Genomic DNA, 15,349 nt, shown 5'->3' on the forward strand with positions numbered 1-15,349 from the left:
GGGCCATGAATCTACAATCCATGACAGTTTAACATTATTGATGGAATTATGGGAATAAATCAACTTTTTCATGGTATTCTAATAAAAAGGCCTGGAGCTGTATATACACACACACACACACACACACACACACACACACACACACACACACACACACACACACACACACACACACACATATATATGAGTTCTCAATTATTGTTTTCCCCTAGCTGCGCAACCCTGGCTGCGCACAACTCAACCTCTGATTGTTGGAAACCGCTGTCGGTCAAAAAATTAGCTCACGTGGTTGGCTGCCAGTGTCTTGCCCCTCCTCACAACACTGTAAAAAAAAAAAAAAAACAAGTACACACAAAGGGTTCTAAATTCTTGTTTTCCCCTGGCTGCGCACAACTCAACCTCTGATTGTTGGAAACCGCTGTCGGTCAAGAAATTAGCTCACATGGTTGGCTCAGCTGCCAGTGTCTTGCCCCTCCTCACAACACCATGTTTATGAACAAAAAAAAGAACCATGCATTCCAACACACAAGAGAATACACTCAAATAACTAAAATGACATTTATGTAACAATGTTCAGGACACAGTTGGGGTAAATGTCATCCATTACAACCCACTGGCCTCGTTTACATGATGTTTTTCATTCTGAAATATTAATTCAGAATGTAATAGTTCCATCAAATTTCTCAGTGTTGTGCCAGTCTTTAACTAACCTGACTCTCGCCAGATGAAAGGATTCTGCCTAGCGCCACGAACATCCATCTGGAGCTACAACATAGGCGTAGGTCTCCTAAGGCGTGGTTTTATCAAAAATCATTCTGGCTGCTACTTTAACTACTCGCAGATTCAAATATACAGTTAAAATTACAGAATGTCACGTTTTGAATCTTTTTCCCTTCTCCACCATGTTTAAATTTTGATTGCGTCACATCTCTGAAAATGTGCGATCCTGATTGGTTCTACTGCATTTTGGTTTGGGATCAGACCCTTGTGTGAGCTCACGAAACTGAGCAGAAATGCATAAGGGTCTGGAGAGAGTCAGGCAAGTCATTAACTAAAATCTGGATACAACAAAACCAAATACCAACTAAAATCTGGTTAAAAAGAAAGAAAGAAAGAAAGAAAGAAAGAAAGAAAGAAAGAAAGAAAGAAAGAAAGAAAGAAAGAAAGAAAGAAAGACCAAAACCCCACAACAAAAATACAACAAAACCAAATACCAACAAACTTCAGCAACAACTATATTAACATAGAGAAAAAAGTTTGACACCCCTAGTAACATACACACTCTCAGTATTATTACAGACATGAAAAGTGACAAACGAAAAGGCAATAAAGCCTTAAGTTTCTGACTGTCAGTGAATACAACTGTTCATCAACCTCGAGAAATGTTACAGAGTGGAAAATAAGTTTTTCATCCCTTGCTGATTTTGTAGGTTTGTCAAGTGAGAATGACAGGATTATTCTATAATTTAAATTGGTAGGTGTTCTAACATGAAGAGACAGAATATCAAAAACAAAACCCAGAAAATAACTTGTAAGAATTATTTAATGAATTGATGTATATTTTATCAATTAATGTATGTCTTATTGAGGAAAATAAGTATTTCATCCCCCGTCAACAATCAAGAGTTTCAGTTACAGAGAGCAGTTAGGCACTTCTAATCAATTCTCACCTGAATTAAAGGCACTGGTTTTAAATGGCCACCTAGAAGACACCTGTCCATAGAATCAGTCATCAGACCACAAACTTTCCAACACGGGAAAGGCCATTTGAATTTGGAACTCCAATTAATTTAAAATGCAGAGTAATTCCACCCTCCATGGAGACGTGTTCCTCTTAGTCAACAGTCTGATATCATGTACACAAACCTGGTCACCAACTACAAGAAAAATCAACGCCTTAACGCCTTATAAGCAAACCCCTTTGCCACCCAGAATTTTGCCTTCTTTGGCTCGAGGTTTCAAATACTTATTTCTCTCAATGAAACATAAATCAATTCATAAATATATTTTCTTTGAACTTATATTCTCAATTTTCGTCTTGATATTCATCCATCATTAAGGTATCAAATACTTATTTAACCCACTGTATAGTAAACACTGCATCAAAACGTAAGCTACACAAGGAGTGTCTAATTTTAGATGACACTGCAAACTTCATAGGGTTTCATTCTGAAGCCATATGAATGCCGTCCTCATCATCACTGGTCATATTCTTGATCAATAAACTTGGCCATCGTCGTCAGCTGGATGTTAGATGTGCCCTCATAGATGGTACCTGTGTATTCCATGAAACACAAGAAAAGCTTTTAATCTGTAAATTAACCTTATTTCATACAATAACACATTATAGTGCAAGCACGTGTGGCATTGTTCTCCTTTTTATTTGTCCATTTTGTCCTTTTTACATTACATAAAGTGCTGTGCAAACGGATTTGCCTCCTTACGGATTTTTTAAAAACTTTTTTGCACCTTTGTCACACTTAGGTCATTTCATGTGAAATCAGACTAAACTACATCATATCAACTAAACATTGCTATGACATTACAGAGAGTAACTTTAAAGGGACACTCCACCCATTTTGCATTAGGCTTTCCATTGCTAGACACCAAGTCATACTTTTGAATGGTCTTGCAAAAATCTCTCAATTCCCCCTGAGATAGGAGAAATCCGCATTCATCTCTTAACACTTCCTATGTCAATGATGTAAAAATGGTCATTTTGCATCATCGACATAGGAAGTGTAAGAGAGGTGGATTTCTGTTGAGACTACAAGCCTTTTTCCCACCTTTTCAACCCCGCCCATAGGGGGTTGGACATAATGCTCTAACAGATCTATCATAGATCAGTGTCCCAGTGCTTTTGAAATCACTGGCATTGAGGCTCCAGTAAGCAGTGTTGCCAGATTGGGCTGTTTCCCACCCAATTGGGCTGCTTGGGATGGCCGTCTGCGGGTAAAAATGGCATTTTACAGGAAAACTTGCCCAATCTTTCCCATCGACATCAATAGAATTGGGCAGGATTTAGTGCTTCCAGGCGGGTTTTGAGCATTTTTTGGGCTGGAAATCATCAGTCTCATCTGGCAACACTGCCAGTAAGTCACTAAGCCCATACGACTTTGTTGCTGTCGACCAACGTTGACGGAACCATGTGAGCAAGAACTTGTTGTCACGATGTGGGTGTTATTAAATACAGCGCATTTGCAGTCGGCCACAAATATGAACGAGACGATGAGCTCGCACCGGTTTGCTCTACTAACACACCACGTGTGAGTAGTGGGGGGACAGGCAGTGAGGAGGAGCTGAAGTGGGGACCTGCGCAAACTTGTGTAGAGGTGTGAGACAACACCCATATACACACGTGAGTGAGTTGTTGACCAACCAGTTCATGGGCGCGTGACCTCGGAGGCAGTCCGTCGACGAGCGTTGAAGGGGATAAGCAACTGCAGAGGTTGCAAGATCTGACTGCAGCCGCATTCATCCCGCGATAGTTTTTACAACCATGTGACATGTCACCTCGTCAACGCAACGTCGACGAAATTTCGAAGTTTGACAGGAAATCTAACCGTCATGCAGCATTTTCCATCCAGGGTGCATTGCTGTCTAAATGCGCATGCATGCGTTGACACATCTCGAATGCACCTGATGTCATAGCTGGAAAGGAGAAGCTGGAGCACACTGCAGCTTAGTTTTCAAGACTTTATTTTGTGTACACACCCGACCAACATTTCGGTGTTGCTACACCTTCTTCAGAGTCAAATGATAGCAAGAGAGACACACATTTCAAGACTTGACATTTACAGGTGATGGTCTCATCTCATTGCAGGTAACTGACCCCACCCCCCCAACACCAGGACAAGATTGCAGACAATTAGACAGAGAGGCTTCGTAGAAAGGCATTTTGGATTCATACTCTAAATTCAGTGGAGCCTCAGGGCATAAATGAGGAACACAATATGTCTTGCTCTCTGTAACAAATTGTTCCAGCATCGTGGCTGTGGTCTTGTAATAATTGTAGCTGTGGTTTTATTGACAATGTTCTTTGTGTATTGTTTTTTTTTCACTTTTTTATTTTGTTTTGGGAAGTTGGCAAGCTGTCTAATTGTCTACAATCTTGTCCTGGTGTTGGGGGGTGGGGTCAATTACATGCCCAATTACCTGCCCAATCTGGCAACACAGCCTGCAAGCTGAGGGAGGGATGATGCATAGAGTCCCAAATAACTGGGTGTGGCCTGTGGAACTTGAGCATTGCAGTGCATTATGGGGATTGTTGTCACAAATCCACAAGCACTAAAAAGTCATTTTCTGCCTTTTCTTGGCCAAGAAGGCACCAAATTAGAAATGTATGTTACTATTCTACTATAAATATGACCCACTTTCAGTAACATATTCATGTCTCCACCGCTGGAATGCTCCTTTAAAAAGCTGCACAGTGTAGGATGGTGGCCACAATAGGTATTATAAATATTTATTAAGTAATATTTACTAGAAGTGACCAAAGTACAGTATGTTTTGCTGCTAAAAATACATTTCTGGAAAATGGCAGACATAGAGAAGATCCCCCTTCACTCTTCATGTATGACATTGCTCTTTCCCCAGATATAAGGAATACTCAGAATTTGATGGTGGTGGTAAGTATTCCTAAAAAAGGTAGCATTTGTGAACAGAAAATATTACACTGTGCACCTTAGAGTAACAGATTACCACTTGATCATTACATTTTGGTGACAGGTTATAACATCGGTTCCACGCAAAGGGATTCATTTAACTTCTTGTGCCTTTTCAGTAGCAAGGTAGAATCCCAGAATTGCATTTACATGAATCTTGTATCAAAATTAGTCTAAATTCTTAATTAAGAAGGTTGAACACTATACATTCATGCTTGATTGTCAGTCAGTCAGATTCTAATTTGCAAATACTTCTGCACAGCGCTCCTGTCCTTTGGCCATTCATTCATTATCAGTCATTATTTCACCTTGCAATGTAATTTTTAGTGTGGTCCATTTTCACTTGAAATTGTCCAATGTCAATTTGCTTATGCGTTTTCTTTTTGTCCTTCAAGTGCGTGTAAAGCATAAATAAATAAATAAATAAATGAAAACATAAGTGGTGACAATCATTTCAGCCATGAGTAAAGCGGTCATGACCTTAAGATTGGATAGATGTTTACAGAAAAAGTGATGGCCCTGAGATTCTTGGAAGAAAATGAAAGCAGTATTTTGACATTCAGACACATGGCAGCTTACCTATCTTACAGTCTCTGTAATACTTCTCGACAGGGTAGTCCTTGGTGAACCCTACCCCTCCCATCCATTCAATGCTTTTAGATGTAGTTAGAGTTGCCACCTGCAAAAAATAACAAATACAGTCCCAGGAAAAAGTTTGTACACCCTTTGAAATTTCTTACATTTCTGTCAAAATTGATCATAAAACATAGTCTGATCTTCCCGGAAATCTCAAGAAGGAGCAATAAGAGTCTGCTTTAATTAATTCCACCCAAACATTTACATGTTATCATATTTTCATTGGTCATAAGGCCATAACATTCACAGGAGCGCAGGGCATAAGTAAGTACATCCTTGCATTAAGTAGGTTTTAACCCTCGGTTAGTTGCAATATCATCAACCAGACTTGTCCTGTAGTTGCAGATCAGATGAACAAAACAATCTGTTTGTATCTTGTCTCCCTCTTCTTTAGAGAACTGCCTCTCGTCAGCAGGGTTTGTGGGATGTATGGAGTGCATAGCTTTCTTGACTTCATGCCATATAATCTCAATTGTTTTTTGTCAGGGGTTTGACTGGGCTATTTCAGAATCTGTATTTCATTATTATGAAGCCATTCTGAAGTCGATTTGCTTCTAAAGTATGGGTTGTTGTCACATTTCAGGACCCATACTCTTGTGTGCTTAAACTGTGTGACAGACTTCCTCACGTTTTTTCTGTAAAATATCACAATAAACTTGAGTTCATTGTTCCACTGATAATAGCAAACTGTCAAGGGCCTGAGGCAGCAAGGTAGCCGCATATAATGATGCTCCCGCCACCATACTCAGAAGAGGAGATGTAACCAAGAATAGCTAAAAATGGGATTCATTCTGCCAATCTAAAATGAATTGGGTTTCTGTCCAAAAAAATATTGCTGCACCTTTGAGGTTTGCGAAAAAGCATTTATATGCTTCATAGAATTACTGCAAAATATTCTGTAGACCAACGTTGAAACCAAAGTTGAGTTGTTCAGGGGAACACACAATGTCACGTTTGGAGGAGAACTGGAGAACCACACCTTCACCAAAACATCATCTCCACCTTTGAGTATGGTGGCTGGAGCATCATTATATGCGGCTACCTTGCTGCCTCAGGCCCTTGACAGTTTGCTATTATCAGTGGAACAATGAACTCAGAAGTTTATCGAGATATTTTACAGAAAAAAAGTGAGGTAGTCTGTCACACAGTTTAAGCACACAAGAGTATGGGTCCTGAAATGTGACAACAACCCATACTTTAGAAGCAAATTGACTTCAGAATGGCTTCATAATAATGAAATACACATTCTGGAATAGCCCAGTCAAAGCCCTGACAAAAAACAATTGAGTTTATATGGCATGAAGTCAAGAAAGCTATGCACTTCATACATCCCACAAACCTTGCTGACGAGAGGCAGTTTTCTAAAGAAGAGGAAGACCAGATACACCCAGATTGTTTTGTTAATCTGATCTGCAACTACAGGAAATATCTGGTTGAGGTTATTGCGACTAACTTAGGGTTCAAACCTACTTAATGCAAGGATGTACTTACTTATGCTTTGCTGTCCTGTGAATGTTTATGGCCTTATGGCCAATGAAAATATGATAACATAAATGTTTGGGTGGAATTAGTGAAAGCACACTCTGTTGTTCCTTCTTGTCATTTCCGGGAAGATCAGACCATGTTTTATGATTAATTTTGACAGAAATGTAAGAAATTTCAAAGGGTGTACAAACTTTTTCCTGGGACTGTATATATCTTTGTGTCATTCAAGTACAAATTAGTGCTCTATAGTCATCACAAAGTTTTTAGAGTAGCCTTCTGAATTGAATTCCATAAAACCATAACCTCTAAATATTTACAAGCAAAAATCATGACGAGACACACAACTTTGTATACAATTTTACAATGACTTTTGACTCCGCTGTTGTAGTGATTTGACTCTCCACACTGAGTGCGTTTACATGCAGTTCAGTATCCCGAATATGAGGCATATCCCGGTTATGATCATATTCAGGTTAAAGGGACAGTTTGGTCAATTTCAACATGCAGTTGTAATGCTCACACTACCCTGGACTTGTCAGTGCCTGAGATTTTTTTTTCTTCTTCTTCAGCCGTTTCCGAGATCCTGGTCATTGTAATGGGGGCAGCTCTTTGTTTACATTTCAAAAAAACATTTTTATTTATTCCCAAAAACATCCAAAAGGTTATAAAACATCAGCAGACAACTAGCAAACAGCAGTACCTTTTGGGAAAATATTTGGAGTTGGCCTATGTTTCATTTTTTTAAAAATGTAAACAAACGCTGCCCCCATTAGAATTGCTCATATCTCGGAAAGGGCTGAGCCGAAAAATGTGGCATCACCAGGTACTGACAAGTCAAGGGTAGCGTGAGTAATACAACTGCATGTTGAAATTGACCAAACTGTCCCTTTAAGGTATTATGAGCGTTATATGAGGGTTATATGAGCACAGAGCGTTATATCTCGGTCTACGTTCTTGGCCGTTATAGAATTCTCTTCAAATGCGGTTAACCTGGATACCAGCAACAGTGTTCTATGTGAAGCCTCGATATCCAGGATAAGGTGTTTACATGCGCCAGTATCTATCGGAATACTCCACCTAGCATATCCCAATTTCTCAAAGTCCCGAATAAGAGCTTATCCGGGATACTGAAGTCGGGATAAGGTGTTTGAATATCTGAATATACTGAATATCCCCATCATATTCGGGATACTGAACTGCATGTAAACACACTCACTGTTATACTCTATTTGGCGTTATACAAGTTAACTCTGGAATTATGACAGCCCATTTTTACTGCGTTGGTTGAACTCTTCTTACTGATCTGTCGAGCCAAACATAATGCTAAAGGATATATATTTGGGCCTTGAATTGCATAAGAAGGGGCTCAGGTATTACATTTTGAAGGGAGGTGTTCAAATATTGCCAAAATAAGGGCAAATTGCATCCTCTGTTGTATTCCAACAGTTAATCTCCATCATAAGTACTACCAGATATAAAATTGTCAGTTTGTGGTCAAGACCTGCCACATTTTAAGCACTACAGAAAGGAAAACATGAGAAAACATATAGAATCATCTCATCAGTTAATGTAATTAACAGTTAAGTGTCCTTTGTACTGTCTCTTTTTGCTCAGTTTTGGCATTTACTGTAAGTGAAAGACGGGACAACAGAAGACATAACAGTAAAAACATAGTAACTACTGCACTCACAGAGTGCAGACCTCCGCCAAGGAAGCTATTTGATAGAACATTTGACTATGTTACACCGTATTTTTATTTTCAGTCTTTCTGCCTTCTTTTTGTGGAGTTAGAAACTGGAATGTTAGTCACACTGTCCCGCAATTCAATTTGCAGTCACTAGGGGCGTCTAGATTTGTAGGCTAGCAATGGTAAAGAATCTTTTTTTAAATCCTGGTTCCGGTTCGTGATCCGGATGACCACCAAAATTAAATCACTAGTTCCTTTGGTCATTTTCAACAACTCCACAATGTTTCAGCCAAATCCGTTCATACATTTTTAAGTTATCCTGCTGAGACAGACAGACAGACAGACAAAAAGACAGACAAACAAACAGACAGGCAGACAAACCAACGCGACCGAAAACATAACCTCATTGGGAGTAATTAGAGGTATTTTGTTGTGCATATATTTAAGAAATAGTAGGTGTAACATAGGATACTGAGTCAAGATGGCTGCACCCTAAGCCGGCCGCACCAGGAGGCTGAACACAGCATCTAGCGTTCTGTTTTTATGATTGACGGAGACGCATTCAAACGACTCACCTCAGCCGTGAAGTATTTGGCCATGCAGGCCTCCTTGATGAATGGCCTACCAGCCTCCTTCAGGCGTGCTGCGTTGTATGTGAGCAGCCTGGCAGCTTCCAGCTGGGTAGCCACATGAGCAATTTGATGTTGCATGCTCTGAAAATAAAACAAAGGTTGACTTAAAAATGTGAGCTTAAAATGTTTTGACACATCAACACATCATTTCCACACAAACATTCACGTGTTACCATTTGCAAGTCTAGTCATGAACACACATCTAAATCAGTAGTTCTGAACCGTCGCCTTAAAGCCCCCCTTACCTGGAAGTCAAAGATACGCTTTCTGAACTGTACTCTCTGTCTCGTATAGGCCACCGCATGATCAAAGCAGCCTTGCGCCAATCCAAGCATCTGTTACAAAAAAAAAACATCCTTTGAAGTAATCACACCATTGACAGTAAAATAAATTCATCGCCCCCTAAGCATGGATACATGGTTAGATGACTGTCATTTTCAGCTTGATGTTTCAGCACTATAAATATTTGTTTTAGGTTTCTTTTGCAGCGAGACGCGAAAAGAGAAACAGAAGCGGCAATAAGTATGTCTAACAGTTCCCACATTATGGTGTCCATACATCTGAACAGGTTAATGAGGCAGGTAGATTAGGTGTCATATCATTATCAATATATATAAAATACAAATAACAACAGGTTAAGTGGGCCACTTGCACTCACAGTTGAAAGAGCAGTCGATTCAACAAGGAAATGCATGAGCGTACCTGTGCAGCGATGCCAATCCTTCCTTCATTCAGCATGCCAATGGCATACTTGTAGCCATGACCAATGTGGCCCAGAATGTTCCTCTCTGGAACCTAAAACAAAAGACCAGAAGATATTTAAACATTTTCCTTGAGTTTGCAATTCCTAAGTCGAAAACATGGGCTGTTTTCCTGCTTCAACACCGATCCTTTTGTGCGCTTCAACTTTGTGACAGACTAGCTCACGTTTTTCTGAAAAATATCTCCATGAAGTTGTGAGTTCATTGTTCCAATGATGAGAGCTACTCTAACTGACAAAGTTCATGTAAGGCAAGGAGTACCCACCCGCGATGAGCTCCTTTTTAATTCTTTTTTATTTTTGTGACGTTTCGGGCCACCACGGACATCGGACCTTCCTCAGACTGTCCTCATCTGAGGACAGTGGGTCAATCATAGGAGACCAGATAACATTAGCCCTATGGCATAGTGACAATGTAGGGAATGTCCAATGAAAGTTTTGATGTAAAGATAACGTGAAAAAATAAACTCAGAATGAAAAGTAGAAGTATAGTGAAAGCTCAACTGGGAAACTCCAACTTCCATTATCATTGTGACAAAGCACTCCACAGCACACAAGTGCACACTGCACACAACAAAATTGCATTTATGCCTCACCCGTGCAAGGGGGCAGACCCTAATCGCGCCCGAAAGTGAGTAGTGCAGCAGGACGCTGCCATGCTCACATTGCTCAGGGTACCTCAGTCATGGAGGATGGGGGAGAGCACTGATTAATTACTCCCCCCACCAATCTCACAGGTTGGGAGTCGAACCGGCAACCTTTGGGCTACAAGTCTGATGCCCAAACTGCTTACCCATGACTGCCCTACTAGAGCCCAGTGGCAGACATAGGAGGTAGGCTAGATTTCAGATTCCTTGCTACAGAACTCTATCTTGCTTTTTCTGTGGAAGATTTGTCTCACGTTCAATCAATCTGGCTCTCCCCTGCATTCTGGTCTCAAGCTATGCAATGCATACATGCAATTAATTACAGTTCAAATGATTTTTCATGAATATTTTCCACCAAGATCAATTTGAAGTAGTTCCATTGACGTTCAGTTTTGAATTTTAATCTACATCTCCACCCTACATGTTCATCTGTCATTTTGAACGTAAGGGACCTACACAGTTCCAGGTGTCTTATTTTCTTTTTTTGCTCTCAGGACAAAACGGGTAGAAAGTATGAGAAACCTGACACAGTGAACCATGAGCAAATACAGACCTACCTTGACATTATCAAAATGTAGTGGACATGTAGATGAGGCACATAGGCCAAGCTTGTTTTCGTTCTTGCCAATGTGAAGCCCCTCTGTTTCTCGGTCCACAATGAAACAGGTTATGCCTTTATATCCCTGCAGACAGAAATGGCGGGTGGTTAAAATTCTCTTTCATTTCTTTCATGGCCACAACAGATTGTGAATTTGAAGTTGTCATTTCTCACTCTCGTTTACAGGCCGGATCAGCCTAACATAAGCAGTAAGTGCAAGTATCTTTCAATAAAAATCCCTGAAGTTTGGAAATGATTTTATGCAATGAATATTCAATTTCCCTTTTTTTAAACCGTCAAGCCACCGTTTCGGGAAGTGTGCTCATTTCCCACCTCCCCTACAGTGTAAGTTAAAGACGCATTGCAAAATATTTTTTAGTAATTTATTTCCAGGCCCCCAATAGCCCCCAAAAGGGAGCACTTTGGCGGCACGGCACCCTGCTCAGGGTACCTCAGTCATGGAAAAGGATGGGGGAGAGCACTGGTTAATTACTCCAACCTGGTGGGTTGGGAGTCGGGCAACCTTTGGGCTACAAGTCTGACGCCCTAACCGCTTAGCCATGACTGCCCTACTACTGTTAGCTAGCAGAAACATTCCAAACAGAAACTTACCGCAGCTGGATCTACATTGGCCATGACCAGGAAAACCCCAGCGTGCTCTGCATTACTGATCCACATCTTGGAGCCATTAATAACATAGTAGTCGTTGTGCTTCTCCGCACGAGTCTTCAAAGAGAAGGCATCGCTCCCAGAATCAGCTTCTGATAAACAGAAGCTACCAATCTGCAAATTGAAATGTTTGTGCATTTGTTAACTGTATTTTCATAGTACTAAAACCTGTTAATGCTCTAAAACCCTTAAATGATAGCTTCTTCTGTGCTACTGCCAGTCAATTAGTCTTCCCCATACAAAGACCAATATGTGGTGGGGCGCCACGTAATGGCGTCCAAGCACCACAAATTGATTGGACAAAAATTGTAGGAGTTTTTTTATAGCGTGATTCCTGTCCCGCACACTTGAGGGGTGTACAGGCGGACAGAGAACCGTGCCGGTGCCCGTTTCCGCACCTAATCTCGAACCACCAGCTGGCGTGTTCATGCCGCATGTCTGCGCATTCGGGGACTGTTAAGTTGGTTCGTGGTGCTAGCCGGGCTCATCCAGGTAACAAATTGTCACATAGGGAAAGGTTCAGAGTCTGGTATGAACACAGGTGTTTCGCAGGTAAGTGAAATGTAACTGATGCGGGCACGGTCACCTGCACCATTCTGGTCTGCCTAAAAAAACAAAAATACTGGGGGGGAGAGAAAGAGAGAGAGAGAGAGAGAGAGAGAGAGAGAGAGAGAGAGAGAGAGAGAGAGAGGAGAGAGAGAGAGAGAGAGAGAGAGAGAGAGAGAGAGAGAGAGAGAGAGAGAGAGAGAATGTGAAATTAGGAAAATCAGGAAGAGAGCCGTGTTTCAATATTACCATATCCGTGGACAGACGCGTGAGATATTTCTGTTTCTGCTCCTCATTTCCCAGTTTGGACAGCAGTGTGTTGATAAGTGTGTTTTGGATATCACACAGAACGGCAATAGCTGGGTCCACTTTGGCCAATTCCTCAATCACCAAGATAGATGCAAAAAAAGTGGATCCAGTACCACCATACTCTGGGTCTATTTCAATCCCCATCAGCTGTAAGTCAGTAAAAGAAATACTTAGTAAACATTTTTTAAAATATCCAAACATGCAAGCTTTATATAATTAATTATTTTCCTTATGTGTCAATATACAGAACACTAACCCCCTGCTCAAATAGGCCCCTGAGGACTCCTTCATCCATTTCGTGCTTTTCGTCCATTTCAGACACAAATGGTTGAATCTGTTCTTGAGCAAACTTCTTCACTAAATTTACCAACAAGAAATGAGCACAATAATACACACAATACAGTAAATAACCATGATTTCTTCAAGGCAAATATAATATTTAAACAATCTCAAAACATCACAGCTTTTGTTCAATCAAGCAAGTTTACTTTCAAAATCAATTTACGGTTACACTCCAAATGGAAAATGGTTATAATTGTGGAATACAATTACAAATGGCTTTCATTAAACCATTACACGTTTTTTTTTGTTGAGATGTGCGGGGCAGAGGGATACAGTGGCCTTTGCTGTGACAGATGAACGAATATTTGACAGGGGGAAAGGTACAGGTCCAGGCATCAACACCTTATGCAATTAATATTCTTTCGAATGAGCACAGAATTCAGCTCAAAGCTCAAAATTAGGGGATTGGACGGCACCAAAGACATATGACTGCTCTGCAGTTTCATAGGACATATGATGTATGAACATTTTTGGTGCTACAGGTACCTGCTTCTCGCATCATGTTCTCTTCCTCCGAGAAGGTCTGCAGTGGAGGGTACGCAACTCCCGGGATTGCATCACTTCCTGTGGCGAGCTCAACAGCAGATGAGGATGCCCACTTTGGAATGCCCACCTGTAATGTGCTCCATGGTCTTGACACATGTTTGAAGAACTGGGAACATAAACACAAGTTTTTAATATTTGGTTGCAAATCATTTCCTGGAAATTACAGCCTGAAATGTGCAATGCATACCGTAGAATACAGTATTAGACACTGGGTTTTAATCTCTGGTGATGCGGAGGAGAGAAAGGAAATGAGTGGGGAGAGAGAGACAGGGAAGGATTGTCAAATAACCCGGGCCAAAATCTAACCCGAGTCGCCGGCGTAGAGGTGCCCTACCTTTAGGTCATGGCAGGGCCACAGACAGGTACCTTTGATGCCAGCTGAAAGTATGCATTTTTCCGATAAAGAGACACTAAAACAACTCCAAGTCAATCTGTCAAAAACCAAGCAATGGTCAGTGGTGCTGATAGATTTGGACAATGGCTGAGATGCCAGGAAGCACTTCTCGGGACCGTGGGGACTGGGGAGACCCTGTATTTGACCTGGGGGTGATATATTCCTTTCAGGTTATTGCAGCAACAGGAGAATTAAACCATATTGAAAGCAGAATGTACTTACTCATTCCTCCCTGTCCTGTGAATGTTTACATGTTTTGGCCAATATACAAGATAACATGCTATTGTTTGGGTGGTATTAGTCAAAAACACACACTGTTCTTTCATACGATTCTGGTGAAGATCAGACCATATTTAATGACCGATTAAAATTGAAATGCAAGAATTGAGAGTAGAGTGTACTTAGTCCTCTGAATGAATGTTATGTAAGATGGATATCATCTTGTTTTGCTCTTTTGAGGTCTGAAAGCATTGCATTTTGACTTTTTTTTTTTTTTTCATTTTAGTCAAGCTCAATGTTCACATAGTTCTACATCCATCCATTGTTGATGAATGAGGGGATTCATCAACAATGGATGGATGTAGAACTATGTGAACATTGTGCTTGACTAAAATGAACAAAATAATAGTCAAAATGACTCATAAGATGCAATGCTTTCAGACCTCAAAAGAGCAAAACAAGATGATATCCATCTTACATAACACCAGAGGACTAAGTACACAGTACTCTACACTCAATTCTTGCATTTCAATTTTAGGCTGTTCGACCACTCTTTTGGAAGTTAAAAAGAATGTGCACAAAACTATCACGACCGGTTTGCATTAGCATTGCATGTGAAAACAATTTGTATTGTAGGCACGACCTTCATCAATGGCGATCATATTATAGTTACTGCAGAAATGAAATGCAATGTTGGACAACAACATAGGCATCAAGCAGGCTACAAAAACACAGCACCAACGTTGTACTGCTTCAACACTCTGTGCCTACAAAAGCTTTGATGGCATTTCCCGCATCATTTGGGACAAGAAGCTATGCCTATGCTGCCGTAAAAGTTGCTTTTGAATGACAAAATTGGGTTTTTAAATCATACAAACCTTTCCACAAACCCTAGCCAAGGGCGCCGCCATTGTGGTCCTGGTTGCGCAGTTTGTATAATCAAGTTTTGTAACCGTGCATCAATACCGCCACCCAGCGGGCTGGAGCAGTACCTACAAAGTAAGCCAGTCAAATTCATGGTTTTGTGAAATTTCACATTTTTCATGAATGAATACATTAATAAAAAAACCCACTGTATTTACAGAGCCAAAGCTTCAAATATTTACCAAGCTCATTATACTAATCACTAATTGCAAGGCCAAAGATCCATCCAGCCTAATTAAATTATTTAGCTCAAAAAGGTTGGGGGAAAAAAACACGAGAAGACGAGACTAC

At 40.6% G+C, this 15,349-nt stretch overlaps 1 protein-coding gene across 1 annotated transcript; it reads right to left on the reverse strand.

Moving 5' to 3' along the window:
• Nucleotides 1-544: 544 nt before the first annotated feature.
• On the reverse strand, nucleotides 545-15,102 carry acadsb (acyl-CoA dehydrogenase short/branched chain). Its single transcript, XM_063221807.1, has 11 exons — nucleotides 15,013-15,102; nucleotides 13,462-13,627; nucleotides 12,890-12,990; nucleotides 12,574-12,780; nucleotides 11,722-11,892; nucleotides 11,069-11,194; nucleotides 9,807-9,899; nucleotides 9,350-9,439; nucleotides 9,048-9,185; nucleotides 5,244-5,343; nucleotides 545-2,275 (listed from the first exon to the last, which is right to left on the reverse strand). Exons 1-11 carry the CDS (start codon nucleotides 15,043-15,045, stop codon nucleotides 2,199-2,201), a joined length of 1,302 nt encoding a protein of 433 aa, XP_063077877.1. The 5' UTR covers nucleotides 15,046-15,102; the 3' UTR covers nucleotides 545-2,198.
• Nucleotides 15,103-15,349: the final 247 nt, after the last annotated feature.

This window comes from Engraulis encrasicolus, chromosome 17 (assembly GCF_034702125.1).
Source record: "Engraulis encrasicolus isolate BLACKSEA-1 chromosome 17, IST_EnEncr_1.0, whole genome shotgun sequence".
Lineage (NCBI taxonomy): Eukaryota > Metazoa > Chordata > Actinopteri > Clupeiformes > Engraulidae > Engraulis > Engraulis encrasicolus.